At 41.3% G+C, this 18,885-nt stretch overlaps 1 protein-coding gene across 1 annotated transcript in view; it reads right to left on the minus strand.

Moving 5' to 3' along the window:
* The window catches only part of KIAA1549 (KIAA1549 ortholog), a 147,424-nt gene that overhangs the window by 49,643 nt on the left and 78,896 nt on the right, over positions 1-18,885 (minus strand). The window contains exons 2-7 of the mRNA XM_084811727.1: positions 15,148-17,904; positions 13,831-13,919; positions 9,618-9,795; positions 6,827-6,957; positions 4,056-4,239; positions 2,709-2,768 (exon numbers count right to left, since the gene is read on the minus strand). Coding sequence (XP_084667853.1) covers positions 2,709-2,768; positions 4,056-4,239; positions 6,827-6,957; positions 9,618-9,795; positions 13,831-13,919; positions 15,148-17,904 — 3,399 coding nt within the window. The remainder of the gene's footprint in view (positions 1-2,708; positions 2,769-4,055; positions 4,240-6,826; positions 6,958-9,617; positions 9,796-13,830; positions 13,920-15,147; positions 17,905-18,885) is intronic.

Raw genomic sequence — 18,885 nt, forward strand, 5'->3', positions numbered from 1 at the left:
CTAAACAGTCATATATAAGCAGAAGAGTACATAAAAATAACTATAGGACTTGGAGCTCACCAGCTAAGAGGGAGATTATTTGTGATAAAGGACAGAAATGGGAACCGTAAATTGGGGTAGAAAAACCAATAAGGTAGAAAACTAGAAGACAGTGCAACATCATTTCAATCACCATGTGATTCTTTCCCAGTTTTCACACTTACAGTTCACAGTTTTCACCCAGTTTTCACACTTGCAAGCTTTGGTCTTTTCTAATCCCTAACTTGGGTTCTCAGAATTACATCAGGACGTTATGACCTAGTTTTGAAATAACCTTTGCTACAGCTGTTTTTTATTTTTGAAAAAAATATTTAAATGCCAACCCATTGATATTTCCAACCTCTATATCTGCATGTGTCTCTCTCTATGCAAAGTTGGAAAGAAATCTTCAATGTCTCTTCTCCATGTGATTATTTTGACACTGGAAAGGCATCAAAGCGATCAGTGCAAAACTGGGGCATTAAGGTTGAACTCAGTGGGAGTTACATCCAAGTAAGCAGAGGATCAGGATGCATGACTCCAAGCTACTAACATATCACGCTGGAGGCCTGATCACTCTCCATCAAAAACTCTACCAGAAACTGTATCTTTGTGGAGAGAGATGATTATTACTCACAGCTTACACATCGTTTAAAGTTACATAAAATGTAATTGCTAAGCTCTACAAAAAATAAGACGTTTTCTGCTGCTGTGCAGTTGGCTCTATGTATTTCACTAGACATTTTACACAAGGGAAGTTCTTAACTAAAAAGAGAAGCACGGAAGAACAAAACAATCCATGCTATTTAGAATGGAGCTACAAATTGCAAAGAATGAGAGGCTGCTACTGAAAACAGCCTAGTTTTCCCCTCCATAATGATCTGGTACCACTTACTTTGTGCCTGACATCATTATGATGTGTTTTCTTACCCTACCAGTGACAGCCAGCAGTGGGATAGATGACGTCATGCCGGGCGTAAGTTTAGTTACATGTTACAGAGGGGAAGGAGAAACTCAACAGGGGTGTCTTGTTTCTAGCAGCCATCCTGGGTTCTTCATAACATATAGTTCCACCTTTAGATAGCAAGTATGCTATGCCTTATGAAGAGTGGTTATGGTATGTCCTTAATTTCTGGATGCTTCATCATAGTCTAATCCAGGGATGGGCAACTTTGGGGGGTCTGGGGGCTACTTTCAAAATTCAGCAGAACCAGCAAAATATATATACACATACACACACACACAACCCTTGTTTTCAAGTGAAATTTGTCACTACTAAGCCGCCACAGCCAATCGTTTTGCAGTTTTTTTTGCCACCACCAGCACCACTGAGTTGCAGTGGTGTGGCAGTGGTGGGGCTGCATGTGGCCCGTGTGCTGCCCACCCATGGTCTATGCCAGGGGTCTCCAACCCTTTTGGGCCAGTGGGTATATTTGGCATTATGAAAAAATGCCCTGGGCACCACCACAAATTGGCTGCTTTAGGGGGCTGGGGGGCCAATCACAAAATCATTGGGAGCACCCCCTTATCTGTATTTGTGTGCGTGCGCTACTCATTCTGGCTTCTTTCTCTGACTCCTCTTCTCTCTCTGTGACTCATCTTGTCTCTTTCTCTCCCTTGCTCTCTCTTTGTCTTTTCCTCCTCCTTCTCTCTTCTCTTTTTTTCTCTCTGGGTCCTTTCATCTCCCTCTCTCCTTTCTAACTCCTCTTTCCTCTAACCCCACCAAGGACTCGGGGCAACAGGGTTCTTGGCAGGGGGTGACCTTCTCCCCATCTCCAGCCATTTTTCAGCAGGGAGGACATTTTCCCTTCCCTTTTTAAGCTAATGGGAGAAATTGCTCCATTGGCTTGAATAGGGAGGGGAAAAGCCCCCCTGCTGAAAATCATCTGGAGGGTGGCTGAAGGTCACCCCCCCACAAGGACCCTGTTACCCCAACTGTTCTTGGGGGGGGGTTACTTGGCACCCCTTCCAGCTGTTTTTTGGCAAGGAGAACTCCCCCCCCCCAAGTGAATTGAGTAATCACTCCATTCACTTGTACGGGGGGGAAATAACGGGTGCCTTCAGATGGCCTTGTGGCGTTGGAGACACCTGGTCTAAGAAATCGCTTAGCAATAATAGCAGTAATTCAACAGAGACAAGGCAAGTTCAGGTCAAGTTTTCTGACCTAAGAGTTTACAGCACTCTGAATACAGTTCTTAGTCATCCTTTTTTTACCATTTCTTTACTCTGCCATAGGCCTGTGGAGAATAGTGTTAAATATTTTAGAAGTGGTTTCAGAACTAGAGAGACTGGAAAAGTTCTCCTGAGTCAGGCTTGGAGAACAACTTCAGGGGCTACAAGACTACAAATCCCAAAGGCCACTGAGGCCTATTCCTGGTGCGCTGCCAGCAAAGCTCCCACTGCCTCTAACACTAGCTAGAAAAATAAAAGGAAGGGGGTGTTTTGGAGAGTGGCAGGGGTCCTTGTTTCTGAGGCCAGATTAGTTCAGAAAATGATCCTCATTCTTTCCATTTTAAAAAAAGAATTGGGTTCGTTTCTGAGTCGATTCAAGGTGAATGGATAAGAGTTTGCTCATCTCTATTCAGAACTACAGACACTATTTTAAAAATTTACAGGAACTTTAATGATGAGTTGGTTATATCAGCCATCAAATAGGTTATCATGAAGCTATTCAGTCTTATAGTACATACCTGTTCTCATCCAGGAAAATTTCATCAAGTAAGATGTGTTCAGTTGAGAGTAATGAACAGCTGGAAAAAATATAAGGGGAAGGGGGGACCATATATTAAAAGACTGAGAAAGGTAACAGCCCAGAATCAAGAGAATATTTTATAATTCATACTGAGACAGTGAAATAAATTGGTCAAGTCCTGGGGAAAGTCAATTGACCAAGATAATAATCACTGCCAACTCTATGTTCTGACCATTAAACTAAATTAATTAAATTTCCACATAGCCATTATATGCTTGCACATTAGGAGAGACTGGAGGAGGAGAAGAAAGCTGAAGTATAAAATTGGAAAGCTTGTTATTTTATCTGCAGAGTGGCTAAGCCTCCTGCCTAGATATACACAGTGGGTTCCCCAATGTACAATCTTCTGAAATCTGGAAACTCAAGCAGGCATTCAGGCATTACTTATCTCATACATATCACACACACACACTACACATACATAAACACAGACACACACACTATGCACACAGATATACATAGATATATATATACACAGAGAGAGAGTTTTATCCCTTGCATCACGGGTGCAGAACCTCCTTTCAGCCTGACGGCCGAATTCCATTTTGGAGAGGCTCTTGGGGGCCGATTCCAGTAGTGGGTGAAAGCAACTGTACTGAAAATGCCAGTATATGTAGCTTAAAGCTCTTACTGCCAGTAATTAAGGCTTGGGAGAGGCATTTCAACCTTATAGAATGGGAGAAAAAAAAAATTGCACAAAAGCTGGGAAACAACCAAACAATTGGTGGTTGGGGGAAAGGAGAAGAGGTGTGGCTATCTGAGGAACCCCAGAGGGCTGGATTTGGATTCCAGGAGGGCCAAATTTGGACCCTGAGCCTGAGGTTCTACACTCCTGCCTTACATAAAATGAGAACAGGTTTTGGTTCAAATTGTAAATTTCTATAATGAAATAATGTATTCTTTTTCTTCTTCTTTAAATATTAACCTCACTATCCTATTTACGCTTTCTAAAGTAGGGCCCAACATATTCAAATATCTCTCTTGATGATTTAAAGACCAACTAGACATGATAGTAGGAGATCCGTGATCTAATATTCTCCTGCTTTTAAAAAAGCTTAATAGCTGCCATAAGGCTGAGTTCTTTTGGGAACCTGATGATGGGAAAGGAGGGGACTGTAATTTTTAGGATGGGTGGATTGTTTATTATTTTACACTGAACTATTTTAATATTGGTAACCCACCTTGAAGGCTTTTAAATGTAAAGGCTGGATAATGAAAATATTTTAAACAAATAAGCATGGGGTCAGGATGAAAACAAGAATCACTATTTGACGTGAATACTCACGTTCTGCAATATACTGCACAGGAAACCCCAAATAGAAACTGAACTCCACTACAGACAGGTTCCTTAGCAGTTCACTGACTTCAGACCCATTCAAGAATCCATGTTTCTCTTGGACAGCAAAAACAATTTGCACAGGGCCTTGCCGAAACACCGCTCTAGATCTACCCAGGGTTATATTCAATATCTGAAAAGACCAAGTTAGAATAAAACAAAAACCATTAGCGCTGCTCCTCCTTCCCTGATCTACAATTCTATAAATATAATCACCAGAAAATGCATATAGTTAAACAGAGTTAACAAAAGTTTCAGACTGGGCCAGGCAGGGTGAATCTATGACATAGCTGCTGTTATAATTTTGGACTCTTGTGTAGTGACTTTTCAAGGAGCTGTATCCAGAATTATTTTTTAGCCTGTCTAGACAGCTTCTATCCAATGTAGAAAAGTCCATGACTTTATAAGGTAGCTGAACCTATATCATGTTTTGTGTTCCATGTATCATGTTCATGTATTATGTTTGAGATATAGTGCTGACGTAGTGCAATGGCTAAAACCCTGATCTGTGAATTGGAAAGCCCCTGGGTTAAAATCTCGCTTCTGCCACGAATGCCCTTAGACAAGCGGCTCTCTCTCAGTTTCAATGCTCTACCTGCAATCTGGGGATAATAATATTGCCCTGCCTTACATGGTTGTTTTACGGATAGAGATATGTAACTAGGTAAAATGCTTTGAGTACTCTAAAGCACTGTATAAATATTAAGCATTATTAATCATTGTTATTGTAAGAGGAGGAGCAGGGCCTTTTCAGTAACAGTTCCAGTTTTGAGGAATTCCCTTCTCAGGAAGCTGGCTTCGCTTGACTTTTGCACAATCCTATCCATGTTCACTCAGAGGTAAGTGCTAATGTATAGAGAGCTTCGACTATAGGGCAGTATAGAAATGTAATCAATAAATAATTCAGTGAGGGTTACTCCCAAGTAAGTGTCCTTAAATCTGCAGCCGGAATAGTCATTTGGGGATCAACCTTTTCTTCTTTTTCTTTTAGGAAGGGCTTTTGGTTCACTGACTTCACTATAGTATTGCTTTCAAATTTGGTCTTTGCAAGCTAGTTTTTGGCTGATTTTTAATACGATGGGATACACTGGCTGCATTATCGTGCAGTGGTAAGCTAGAGAGGATTCTGGAGGAATCTGGAAGATTCTGGTTTATTGTAAAAGAAGTGCATGCGAATGCCTGCAGCCCATTCACGCCCACTGGCACCTCCTGTTAGTGCAACCAGCTAACCAAATCAGAAATGGTTCATTTAGCATGTGCTCCAAACCCAGGATTCTGGCTTGTTGTTCCCTTAACAAGCCAGGAAACATATACATCAAGAACAAACCTCACTCTGTAGTTCTACCTTAAGACAGGATCATGATTTGGACAATATGCTAAACAAAGCATTTTGAGTTTGTTTAGCCAGTTGTGCTAGTGGAAGGCGCCAAATGGACTGTGGGCACCAGCATACAACTCATTCATGGTAAGCCAAGATTCTCCAGTATTCTGGCTTACCACAGCATGCAAAAGCGGGCATTGCGTTCTATTCTTGAGTTGTTATTAATTGTATATTTTGAACCTTCTTGGATTTATCAGGAGGAAAAAGCAGACAGTTGCAAAATTATTTGCAAGCCTGGCCTAAGTAACCATCAGGAATCATCACTATACAGCCATTGATGAAAACGGTTAAAGCGCTTACTCTGTTGCAATGTTATATCAAAGCAACTGCTTCAAGAACAAGCAGTCTAAGAACTGGGTACAAAAAGGAATGAACTTGGAACCTAGTAGCTTGTTAGCCTTATTCAGGCGTTCTTTACCTGAATAGGGAAAACATGCGCTGAGAGGAAGCACTCCAGTCCCACCTCTCTCCTTCATCTCAGCTGTCACTCACTAATCGTGGAAGGCAACTGTCTGAAGAGGAGAGCCTTTCCTATTGCTGGAAGCTCCACACAAGCTAGAAGACTGATAGTCCAGTGTTTCCAGAAGGAGAGGGGCATGGCTGGAGCACTCTCCTCCTCATGTGTTTGCCCTATTCAGGTTCAGAATCCCTGAAAAGGGCTCATGTCTATTCGGAATGTTTCCCTATTGTTGTATCTAACATAACATTCCATTATATCAGATGCTAATATGGAGATCCTTCTGGATCAAAAGGAGGGCAAAAAAACAAATTAATATGGCTGAAACTGCTTGAAATTACTAGCAGATGATAATTACAACATTTCTACACTTCAAATAAATAAAAGGGGGTTAGAGTTATGACACAAGTTAACATAGGGCTTAAGTGTACACTAAAAAGTGCTACAGAAATAATTGAATAATACTGACAGCAACTTAGAGGCAAGCATTCAGAGGATATAATGAAAACCTAAACAACATATAGAAGTCCACTAATAGGAGTTTTCTACTTCAGGAATTGTACCCAAATCACTAATGCAAAACCTACACACTGTTGTAGACCAAGCATCATTATTACAATGCAAAAATACAAAAAGTAATCCAACCTACTGCCCTGCTAGGATTGTTTTTGTTTTGTTTTCAAAGCAGAATTTAGCAAACTATGGAAAGAAAGCATTCTTTGAACACTGTCTTAAGTTTCAGCATTGGCTGGGAATAATTATAGCAATAATCACCAGCACCAGATCGATGTCATCAATGTAAAGCAAACATTGCTGGGGCAGGGTTGTGGGGGGGAGGAAGGAAGGAACGGCAGTCTCCTCTTGAGAATATGCTTCTCTCACCTGTACAGTGAAGTTGGAAATATCCAGGTGATGTTTTCTCACCTCCCCAAATGCAACTGTCAGCCCTTTTTCAATGCGCTGGCTGAAGTTACAGAACCCAATGTCAATACTTTGAGGCACAAACTGAAGTACTAGAAACAGAAAGTTAAAGGTTTGTGTTACTAAATTTAAGCGTTAGCGTTACTGGTTAAGGATGGTAAGACATGAACATGGAACCTTCACCCCAAGAGCCTGGTGTCTCCCAGACACATGATCACCTACTTGTCATTGCAGCTCTAGAATTACAGGTTATTTCTACCCCATACACCACCCTTCCTCAACCTGGTGCCCTCCAGATTGTTGGACTACAACTCCCATCCCCCTGAGCTACCATGGCCAATTATCAGGAATGTTGGGAGTTGTAGTCTAAAACATCTAGAAGGCACCAGGTCAAGGAAGGCTGCCCTACATAGACACAAAAACGACCTCGATGGATCATGCTGATCTTAGCCAGGAATAAATACTTTCAGGGCAACTAATAGGCTATGCCTGAATGTTGGGATACTTTGGGGTTGTGTTGGTGCATCCCCTTTGCTTCAGGGTTTTTTTTGTTCTCCTCTTATTGATCAGATTTATACCCCACCTTTCCTCAGCCAGGCACTCAAGGCACCTAACACTATCAATACAAAAGAGGTCCTCTTGGACTGATCCCCTGGGTCTTTCCTTTCTCTTTGGGATCTTGACATGTTTGCACTGATCCCTTGGTAACGAGCCTGCAGAGCTTTGATTATACCTCTGCACCTGTCCCTACTGAATCAGTCTTGCAACCAGAATACTGGTTCTGGTGCAACATGCAACCAGAATACTGCCAAGACTCACATACAAGAGCCTAGACTTGGCAGCCCTGGTTTCACCTCATTAGGCAATAAATTATAATAGGCCTGCACCCTCAGATCCACCAGCCAGGTTTGATGGGCTCCAAAGAACTTGATAACCCTCCTGTTGGGGCTGCAAAACCAGTGGATTGCCAAGCGTCTGGAATGCACCAGTACATGTCTGGTTGGCTGCTTAGTGGATCGCAAACTGCGCAGCCCTGCACTGCAGTTGCTGTGAGGCAAAGAGTTCACAAAATTAGATTGCTGCTCTGCAGAGCTATATGGTTTTTAAGAGTAGTGGCAATATGTTTATTGGTGTCAAAAAACAAAGTGTCATTAATTCTACAGATAATGGAAAAGGCTCATACTGACCTTTTCCCCTGAACAAACCTAGAAATGAGTCTATACAAAAAAGAAAATATGCCTAGAAACAAACCTACTTAGAATTGGCTCTTTGCAATATAGCTATGCCAAGTTCTAGGAGAAAAAAATGGTTAAGATGTGTTACACAATAAGAGCATGTATTTTGCGTTTTTCAAATTTCAAAATTTTGGTTTCTTTTTATACAATCTGACAGCCTAAATTAGAATATCATATCCTCAAATATTGTCTTTTGCTGCAGTCTAAGTTAGCGTGGGTGGACCTAGAGCGATAAAGCCCACCATCTGGTGCAAAGAAGGGTTTTGGGGGAAGGGGGCATACACAAAAAAGTATAGCACATGCTCTGGCCAAGGATCTGTTTTCACTACCAGAACTGAGCTCAATCTTTTCGCACAAGAATCCACTCCTGGTCCCCACCCTGCAAGCATTTCTCATTTCAACAACCTAACTTGGGGGGCGGGTGTGTGTGTTAATGGATTGGAAGTTGGAAATCCTTGCCAATCCACTGAAAACCACCCAGAGTTCTACCAGTAAACCCTGATCAATCTTCTACCCACCAATGGTATAGGTAGTAAAGTCCCTCTCTCTCTAGTTATACTGGAAAGGAGTTATATGAGCACCACACACAGTACCCAGGTTGATTCCCAACCCACTGAAAATCTTGATTACATTATTAGAGAGAAAAGGAGCCATCTGTTTTCTTTAATACTGTTCCAAGGACTATCTATTTAAACCATTTGACTGTGATATTAGTAATAATATTAATAATTTGGTGGACACATTTGGAATTTTGAGTGTTGTGAGTGTTCTCACAAAATGGCTAGCATGGGGGTTGTTGCCTATTCGTAAAATGGCTGCCATGGTGGGCATAGCCATGACCCAAAAGGCAAACTAAACTAAAAGAAAAGTAACTTGCCCAAAACCTTCTCCTGAACCCAAATAAAAATGGCACTGAAAGACAGCACTTCAGTTTGCAGAATGCTATCCTCTCTATTAATTGTTTTACTCAAAACAATCGTAAGAAATAAAATAAAAATCAGGAGGAGCAGGGAGCCTAGTAGGCACCAAGGGAGGTGTATGTGTGCATACTGGTGCCCATGGGCACCATGTTGGAGACCCAAGCATTTCAGTGTGCTCCCTGATCACTAAGTAAATAAATAAATTAGTAGCAAGTGTCAAACATTTAGAATACTGTGACCTCCACAAATGATTACCAAAGTTAACTAATTATTTTGTATTGAGCAAACACTGCCAACCATTTGCCATATGTGTCACAGCCATTAGGGCTACCATCTATCTTTCTGTCCTATACTAAGTTTTATACCTGTATCATCGGGGGGTGGGGTGGGGTGGGTCTAAATAGTAAATTTAGTTACACAGAATTATTCACACATACACACACAAACAGCCCAAACCCAAACCATATCCATCCTAAATTTGCAACTTGAGAAAGAGGTCATGTTTTGTCCTACAACAAATCTTGGATCAATCATGCCAAATTATTATTTCCTTCTCTGCGCAATCAAAACCTACAAGGGTGATGTAGTTTAGCTTACCAGTCTGCACCTGGAACTTGTGATCTGGGGCAGGGAACGATGGTTGCACTGATGAGATGAGAGGTATCTGACCACGAAGAAGGCTGCTGTTCACAAGAGCATTGATGACAGCAATTGCCGTGTAAACAAAAGGACCCGAGGTCACCAGAAAAGAGAATTTGGGAGAAAGACTATAAACCTATTTATAAAAAAAACACAAACGGAAATGGGAGTTTAAACCCCCCCAGAAGGAACAGCATTTACTGCACTACACAATGGTTATTTTGAAAGTCTATGTGTGGTGGTAGTGGTGGTGGTGGTGTGTTTGTGTTCAATGCTGAAAAGGCTTTGTGTTTACTTAGGATGCAATCCTATGCATACTTAGACACAAAAAAGTTATCCAATTCCCAGCATGCCTCAGCCAGGCATACTGGGAGTTGCAGGACTTCTTTCTGTATAAACATGCATAGGATTGCATCCTAAGTAAACACAAAGCATTTGATTTTACGAAGACTCTATAAAATCTTCAAAAACTTAAGTGAATTCCTTAAAATTTTTACCCTCCCTCACAGACCTGCAACACCCTGTTCCGTGAGTGGAAGGGGAAATAAAGTGCCCCACTCCTTCTTGCCCTTCCCTTCCTGTGATGTTTTCTGCTGCCAGCAAGTGGAAATCTTTTTTTCTCTAATTTCCTCCAACAAATCAGCCTTACAATTCTCTGTGTCTCAGGTATCTCCTTTAAGTAGCGTGGGAGCCGGCTATTAGACATGGGGCGAATAACCCAAAAGAAAAGAGACCACAATGTTTCAAACAACAAAATTTAAAATTTTGCTGAAGAAAATAGTTAATACTAAAAAGTTTTAAAATATGAATGGATACACACATAACACAAACACATGAACAATAGGGTAATAAAACAACCAGAGATATATGCATCAAGCTAACCTAACTAGACTGTGTCCCTATTTTGTCCAAGCAATATCTTACTGTCATAGGTCCAGAACTCTTTCAACCAGTTCTCCAGTTCCACCAGCTCCACTTCTTTCTGGCCTACTTGCTCTCTTCTTCCCTGTGTATCTCACCCTCCTGTCTAGGCTTTTATCTTAAAATTTGTTATGTTCCCTCCCCAGCTCAAACTAATCAAGAGGACAGTTTCTTGTTCACCTTTGCCCTAAATACCTTTTCCCTAAACTCTTTCCCTGACCTGCTGTTAATCTCCTGCAAACTTTTCTTCTTCCTCCTCTGGTGACATCCTTGATTTCTACATCTAACTAAACTTTTGACTTGAGCCTTCTGCAACCCTTTGGCTTCCTGAGCAGACATCCTGACTCCTATAATCTCTAAAAAACTTTTGATCTTTTGGCTCAAACTGACCAGCATATGCACAAAAAAGAATCAATCCCGCAGTATCCAAACCCCTAACTAAATACAAAAATAGAGGACAGTTCTGTTCATTCACACCCTCCCATAATATCCTTTCAAACATCAGTACATGTGTTCCCTTTATTTTAATGTATACCACCTTTGCAAACATCTCAAACAATAATAACCTATCATATTGCTACTCTGTATGAACAGATCTTAAAATCAAATCCAATCTATAGAACTATAACCAACCATAGTCTACTTTCACCAGTACAATTCATACATTAAGCCATAACTCTGCGCAGTTTTTTTTTATTATGATGATGATGTTTGGAAGGACTGGTAATTTATAGGAAGATGTACTTAAGAGCAAAAGAAAAAGAAAAAGACAGTCACTACTTGGCAATGTATTTCAGAATTGCTGCAAGTAGGAATTCTTCTACCTTCCTCACTCAATTGCTATGAATGAACCCACACCGTGGGAATGGTGTCCTGCGTGTGGCACTGCCTTATCACCCCATCCCACAAACAAATGCATGCCTATCAGCTAAGCAGTGCATACTTCAAAGATTGTGAATGCCACTGCAGACGAAGGGTGCACATTCAAGGACTGCAATCACCTGTTTTCTATTGCCAACCCCCACCCCTCATCCCTTGCAGCATGTACGTAAGTCTGTTGCTGGGAAATCTGCTTCTTTCTGGTTCAACGGAATTCCATGGTGTGTACAACTCGCTTTGCATCTGCAAGCCGAGCTGTGGGCTATTCCCAACCTCTGGGAACTTTTCGCACATTTTTTTGAAGGTTCTGCAATTTGTGGAAATGTCTGGGCAATGTGCGCAAATTGCAGAAACTTCCCCCCGCCCCCATGCACAAAATTCCAGTAAAATCTGTGAACTGGCCTGACCCACTGAAGATCAAGTTAGGCACCGCAACAGGAACTGAAACAAAGTCTGGGAGGCCAAGCCTAGGAAAACTCATCGAGCGCTACCCCTCAAACGATTTCTTCGACATCCCTAGTAATGCATAACCCAGTCCCCAGAGTTATATCATCATCCTAAAAAAAATCAAAATCAAAACACAACTACATAAAATTTGCCTACCAAACACTAATACAGCATTTCCTGGGGTTCAGCCATGGCAGTGCATCTGACGTGCAAGTGACAACTGATGAGAAGAGTATCACCTTATGATGGCATCTCCCTTTCTGTAAACTCACTCCACGTGTTTTTATATTCATAATGAAGACATCTATAAAGCTCCAAAGCTTGCACCCCCTTTCACCACCAGACATTCTAATGAAAAAAGTTATCACCTTACATATTTTGTGCCTCTCACATTGGTGCTGAGCCATTAATGTTAAATTGCAACCACATATTTCAGTTTTCTGAAGTGTACTTTGCCACAGTGCTGCATTTAACAGAACTACCTCCTGCACAACACATCATAAAAACGAGGCAACTGTGAGCAGTAATACAAGATGCAAAGGAAGAAACAAACTATAGAACACACACTGTTTATCTTCCGATTACACTGTACATAAACCAGTTTTTGTACAGAGTTTAACTGTAAGTTAAGCTTGTTTGCAGGGAGACGTTTCACACCAGGGAATGCATTTCCAGGTTATCCAACAACAATTCATTAGTGTAGGTTATTAAACTGCACAGTGGTTAATTTCAAAACATAGCAACTTTGACAGCATTCCATTATGAGGCATGGATCTCTTTCTTGAAGGAGCTGAAAATATTTGAGATATAAAATGCTGCAATTATTATTGCAATTACGTTGCAAAGAAAACTGCTCTATCCAAGATGGAAAAAGCACGCAATTACGTTGTTCCATCACAACTCAAGCAGGAGTAACTGCACAGAAATATATCTTCTTTGCCTTATGAAAAGAGATTGCCAGAGAATGAATCCAGGCTTGGAAGGGTATGTGCATTATTGATAAAAGAAGCAGAGATATAGTTGCTGGAAGCTCAAATTTAATGTAAATTTAAATGAAGGGAATACTGTGTATACACAGAGGATGTAGAAAAGCAAGGATATAAAAATAATTTGTCCAGGTTTACCGACAAACATTAGTGATACATTTGGTATGCTGTAGCAAATATTAGTTCATCTATCTTTTTCATGTTACAGAGGACAGTATCTAATGCTGTGCCTCCACTGAGTACGTTGCATCAGCAGGACCCATCCCAGTGAAACAGGAAGCAAGTGCTTCCCACAGCAACCCCGGAAACAAGCTGAAATGCTCACTTTTGGAATGGGACAGGTCAGCGGAGCTCCCTTCTGATATTTCTGCTGACCTGTTCCATTCTGGAACTAGCGTTTTGGCTTATGTCCAGCTGCTTTAGGAAGTGCTAGTTTCCCGTCATGCCAGGGGTGGGTTTCACTGGCATATAGGCTGCACTGGATACTGCCCCCCAAAATATTAGGTATCCTATATTTCCTGTTAGCACAAATCAGTGTGATTCCACTACAGCAGGACTTTGACATGAAACCAACACTACTCTGAAGTTGTAGCATGCAGTGCAGAGCTGTACAATGATCTTTCGTCTGCTATGCTAATAATATGGTTGGTTCAGAGAGACAGATGGATTAAAGGCCTTGTTCTGGGACTTCCTGGATCAGTAAACAAGGACAGGGCATACTGACCAATACATCACAAACCACAATGTTACACTGGTACCATAGCAAGATATTCCAGTTAAATTGAGGTTAAATGGAATTTAAGATGCCGGTTAAAAAGAGTATACATTCAAGCTAAACACATCTCTCTCTCAAGTATCCCTGTGTAGATGTCTCCAATCTGCATAATGAAACACTATTATATAGCAGCAGTCATATTGCACACAGCGTTATCACTTACCTCCAGTTCTACTAGTCTTCTAAACTCAGTTCTCAGGATTCCTTTGATGGATTCACTGACGTTTTCTAATACAGATTTCCGGGGTAGCACTGGAAATTTGAATCAATTGACAAGTTTTAGTTTATATCATGCATTCACAGATCTAAATACAGCAGTTTAAAACAGTGAGATTGTGTGGGAGCAGAAAGGAAATCCTTACCTGGCATTAGGAGAATCGGAGAACCACAGGGAAATGCAAGCAATGTAAGAGCAATGAAGGGCAGGGGCTGTAGCTCAGTGGTAGAGCACCAGCTTTGCATGCAGAAGATCCCATGTTCAATCACGGGCTAGGAAAAAATCCTGCCTGAAACCCTGGAGAGCTGCTGCCAGTCATTGCCAACAATACGGTGCTACATGGACCAGTGGTCTTACTCAGTATAAGGCAGCTTCCTATGTTCCTAAGACCCCATTCCTACTTTACATTTTGCAGCTGGGCACAGATACACAAGTATAAAATGTATGTGCCTCTATTCAAGTTTGAAGGCTGTGCACATGTACAATTTGGAGAGTGTAAAATACTCAGAAGAAAGGCTTGGTTATTTCTTATTCCCTGCTTCCAAGTATTTCAAAATAGTGTACAAAATACACACACCTTTCAGGTTTCAACAAGAGATATGTGTATTTTGTAATGTATAAAATGTAAAGTAAGGATTGGCCCCTCAAACTCAGGCTTACAGTAGACAGTATTCAACCAATAGATGGGGCTGTGCTGAAGAAAAACTGTTCCCCTAAACTCAGAGGACACCTGGGGAGCACCGTAAGATGTGATGGTGTGTGTTTCCAGCTCAGTTAATGAAGGGGTGTTGGTGTGTGTAAGACATGCAATTATAGATCTATAAATAGGAAGCCAAGCTAGGGGGAGAAAGAAGTTATGAATCTGATTTATATTGAGCCAGGCCATTGGTTGATCTAACCCAGTGTTGTCTCCTCTGACTGGAAGAGTCTACCTAAGGCAGGATGCAGAACTGCTTCCAGCCCCCAAGAGTTTCTCCAAAATGGAATTATCCCCTGCACTACTATCTACCTACTTGCACCACTCCCAGCCTGAGACTGACCATGTTAGCATGCACTAGACTCCAGTGACTAGAGAATTAAACAAAGGGCAAAATCTAAAAATAAAATAAAAAAATAACAGTGCCCATAGCACTTTGGGAAAAACTGCCATTTACAAACCAGGACACAAGTACATTTTCATTTTGTATAATTTTACAAAAGCATGATTTTGAGGGGGGGAGGTTTAACAGGGGCAGAGAAAGTAGATCAGAAAAAAAGTCTTACCAGCTATGACTAGATATTTATCAGGGACTGTGATGTCACAAACGTAGGGCTGTCTAGTTGTGGTAGTTGGAATGGTAGGCATTGTAACTTGTGGAGTAGTGACCAATGCAGAGGTCAAAATAGAAGCAGAAGAACTTGGTGTACCGCTGGTAGTTGTAGAAAGGCCTATTTTACTACTAGAAGTGGTGGCAGAAGAGATTGTTACACTGGTAAACTCAGTTATACTAGCTCTTGTTGGAATGCCAGGTCCAACTGAAGCATTCACAGATGAAGGCATTACTGTAGGGACATCTGATGACACTATACCCACTGATTCAGTAGGGGAAACTTTTATGCTGCTCAGATCTGTGGCCAATGGCGGCATATAGGAGGTGGTTGTAAAAAAACTTGTGGCAGCAGCTGCCTCAGTGAAAGAGGAAACCAAACTGAGATTAGCAGTAGCACCAGTCTCCTCAACAGTAGTTGCAGTCATGAAAAGGGATGAAGATGTTAAGACAGGGGTTGTCTGTAACGAGGTGAACCATGAGGTCACACGTGTTTCATCCCCCAAGATATTGCTGGTGAAAACTGGCTCTGAAATGGAAGTGGGTGGCACCTGTGTGGGGACAGTTTCACCAATGTCTAAGAACGATGACTCAAACTGAGAGGTAGCTTCTATGAAAGCTGAGGTAAAATAAAATTCAGATGCCACTGCTAAGACTGATGTTGGTTCCAGTAACACTGAAGAGTTCATATAGAAACTTGATGATGGCACCATTGTAGAACTGTATGTGACTAGAAAGGGAGATGAGTTTGAATTAAAAAATGAAGTTTGCCATGAAGATGGCTGGGAAGCCTCAATGCTTGTGATGTCAACAGCTGGGAGCTCAGCTGAATCCCAACTAGAAGAATTGTCAAAAAGCGCAGATGGCAGAAGGAATGTGGGAGAAACGTGAGGTAAAAATGTTGATAAATCACTTGGCATGATCAAGAAAGATGTGGCTCTAGCAGATGATAAATGTGACAAGACATTTGGCTCAGAGGGGAAAGGGGTTAATGAAACGCTGGGTGGAATGTCTGATCTATTCACAGCAGATTCTAGTGTGGGGAACTCCTCAAGCGTTTTGCCAAGGAAATGTGTAGGTGCTGATGGCATAAATTCAGGTGTTTCCAGCAGACTTGAATTTCTGATTGTCATGGATGGTGTGCTCACACTTCCAATGAAGGCAGATTCAAGGGAAACCGTGGCAACATCAGAATGCAGTTCTTCCACAATACTAGAAGTTGATGTAACCATTTCAGTCACAGAGTAGGGGGAACTGACAGAAGTGCTTTCCAATGATATTACCTCAGAGGACTGTTCATAGGATGGGGAAGGGGAAAAAGATGCAAATATTGTATCTTTAAGGCTAATTTCCACAGCATTTGACTTGGAGACGTCTGTAAACCTTGAAGAGAATGAAACAACAGGTCTAGAGGGGAAAGTAGTATCAAAGACTTCAGGAGGAGATTCCTGCATGTCATAAAGCTCGCTAACTAGCGATGTAAGTGGCGTAACACCTTTTACTTCAGTGGCCACGAATGACAGAGTGTCAACATAATCGCCTGAGCCCACATCATTTTCTGATGGCCGCAGTGAAAAAACTGGCTCCGAGGGAGCTGAGGTGAAGTCACAGTATGAACATGAAGCATAGGGTCTAGTGAAAGGCACTGGGCTCACGGAGTCATGGAAGGACTCAACCTGAGTTGGTATTTCTGAACTTTCAGGCAAAACTGATGCTGTACTTCTGGAGAATTTATGAGAAAACTCGTCTGTAAACAATTCCTCATTAAAAAGACTATTGGAGGCAGTCAGAACTGTAGCTGAGGGAATGTAGGGAAAAACATAAGGAAGGTGTGTTGAAAGCATAGCAGTCCCTGTGTTAGTTAACGAAACAGGAATGTCCTTAAAAATGGTCAGAAATGATGAGTTTCTTAGACTGAGAGTTCCTGCTACATTACTATTAATACTATAGTGGGCTTCAGTGTATGTGTCAGTACTTCTTGTCAAAATGTCTGTCATAATTTGCGTATCCTCGTTTAGCTGTCTCATAAACATTGGCGAGTCTTCCACAATCGTATCAAAATGCAAAGAAGTTGAGGAGAGTGCATGGAACTGCGAATTCTCCCTTCCTTTTCCAACTGTTGTATCCACCACTTCAGATGCAACAGAATTTAAGTAAGTAAGCGGCATGGGCAAGTCTCTGCTTGGAGCCAGAGTTGCACCTGTCATGTCAAAAGGCTTCAAATACGGGAGAGGAACATGAGCGATGGAGACAGCCCTTTGCAATGTTGTTTGCAGCATTTCCATGTACTCAAGCGATGAGGAGAGGACAGGTAACGAAGGTGCTAATAACACAGTTTGTAATGTTTCCTTTGTTGGCTTCACTGGATAGGAACCTGAATCATAGTCCTCTGTAAAAGACTTGAATGAAGGAGTCTGTTGTGCATTAGGAAATGAACTAATAAATCTATCATCGCTTAAGACTGCCTCATTGCTTGTTACTGAAATATCCAACGTTGGTATGTTTTGTCCTGTTGAGACTCTGCTTGCTCCTTCTTGGTCCAATGAGGTCATCTCAGAAGGAGAGGTAACAGGTGATGACAACCTCTCAGGAAATACACTGTTTGCCTGGGGATCCATTGTGCTTTTTGTTAAGGCTTTGTGTGTCACGCTGCCCACAGTGTATCGACTCGGTAAAAGAGAGGAAATAGTCTGCTGTTCCAAATATATGTCATCTAAAATTAAAAAAGGGAAAAGTAAGTTAATCATGATGTTAAATAAAATGAATATTAACACTCTGAAATGTCATAATCCTACGATGATTAACTGATCCAGGGGCTGATAGCCTGAGTCTGCAGAATCGCATATGAACAAGGCTGAACTGGGAGATGAACATCAACGTCAGTTGTGCAAAGTTTCTACTTTACAGGGAATCCTTTTGTCATCAACTTGTTTTGCTGGAGCACCTTTCCCCAACATGGTACTCTACACATGTTTTGAGCTAGAGCTCCCATCACCCCTGACAACTGGCCATGCTGACTAGGCCTCACAATCCTTCCACACAAAAATTCATTCCTGTTTACCCAAGCTTTCTTCATTTCAGCAGTATAATTTAAGGAAGGGAGAGTCATTTTGTTGCTGCTATTCTTAAAACTGTTGGGAGTCAGAAATCTGTGGTGATTATACTGTAAACCACCAATAGATCTTGGTCTACCTTCTACCCACCCCTGTTCTAAAGCACATACCCAGTTCACAGAAAGTGATGAAGAGGCCCAACAAGCCAGAAAGAGCCCTGCAATAACTGTGTATGTTCTAGAATACTACCTAGAACCTTCTCAACATGCAGGAGATTCCTCAGCAAACAGGTCAGCATAGAAAGGTAGAGAATTTGAGAAAACAACTGACCTAAAGGCAAAATTGGTAAGTATTGGTAAAACTGTACCATGTAAAACAACTTGTATTGAACCTTCCATTGGGAATAAATTGAACAAATTATCTCATCTATGAAAACAACTGAATGCTAGACCTATTCTTCTTCTTCATCTGTATTTCTTGTGGCTGTTTCACAAAGCAAACCTAAAAAAATGCTTTGTACTGATTATTTTCTTTTTTGCATTTTAGATCTCATTAACAGACTTTGCCACAGTCCAAATGCAAATACTAGTCAACAATTATTTCTTTAAAAAACAAAGCCATTGTAAGGGCTGGAGGACATG

Source organism: Heloderma suspectum, chromosome 7, assembly GCF_057233095.1.
Source record: "Heloderma suspectum isolate Gila_16-S chromosome 7, 16-S_ref, whole genome shotgun sequence".
Classification (NCBI taxonomy): domain Eukaryota; kingdom Metazoa; phylum Chordata; class Lepidosauria; order Squamata; family Helodermatidae; genus Heloderma; species Heloderma suspectum.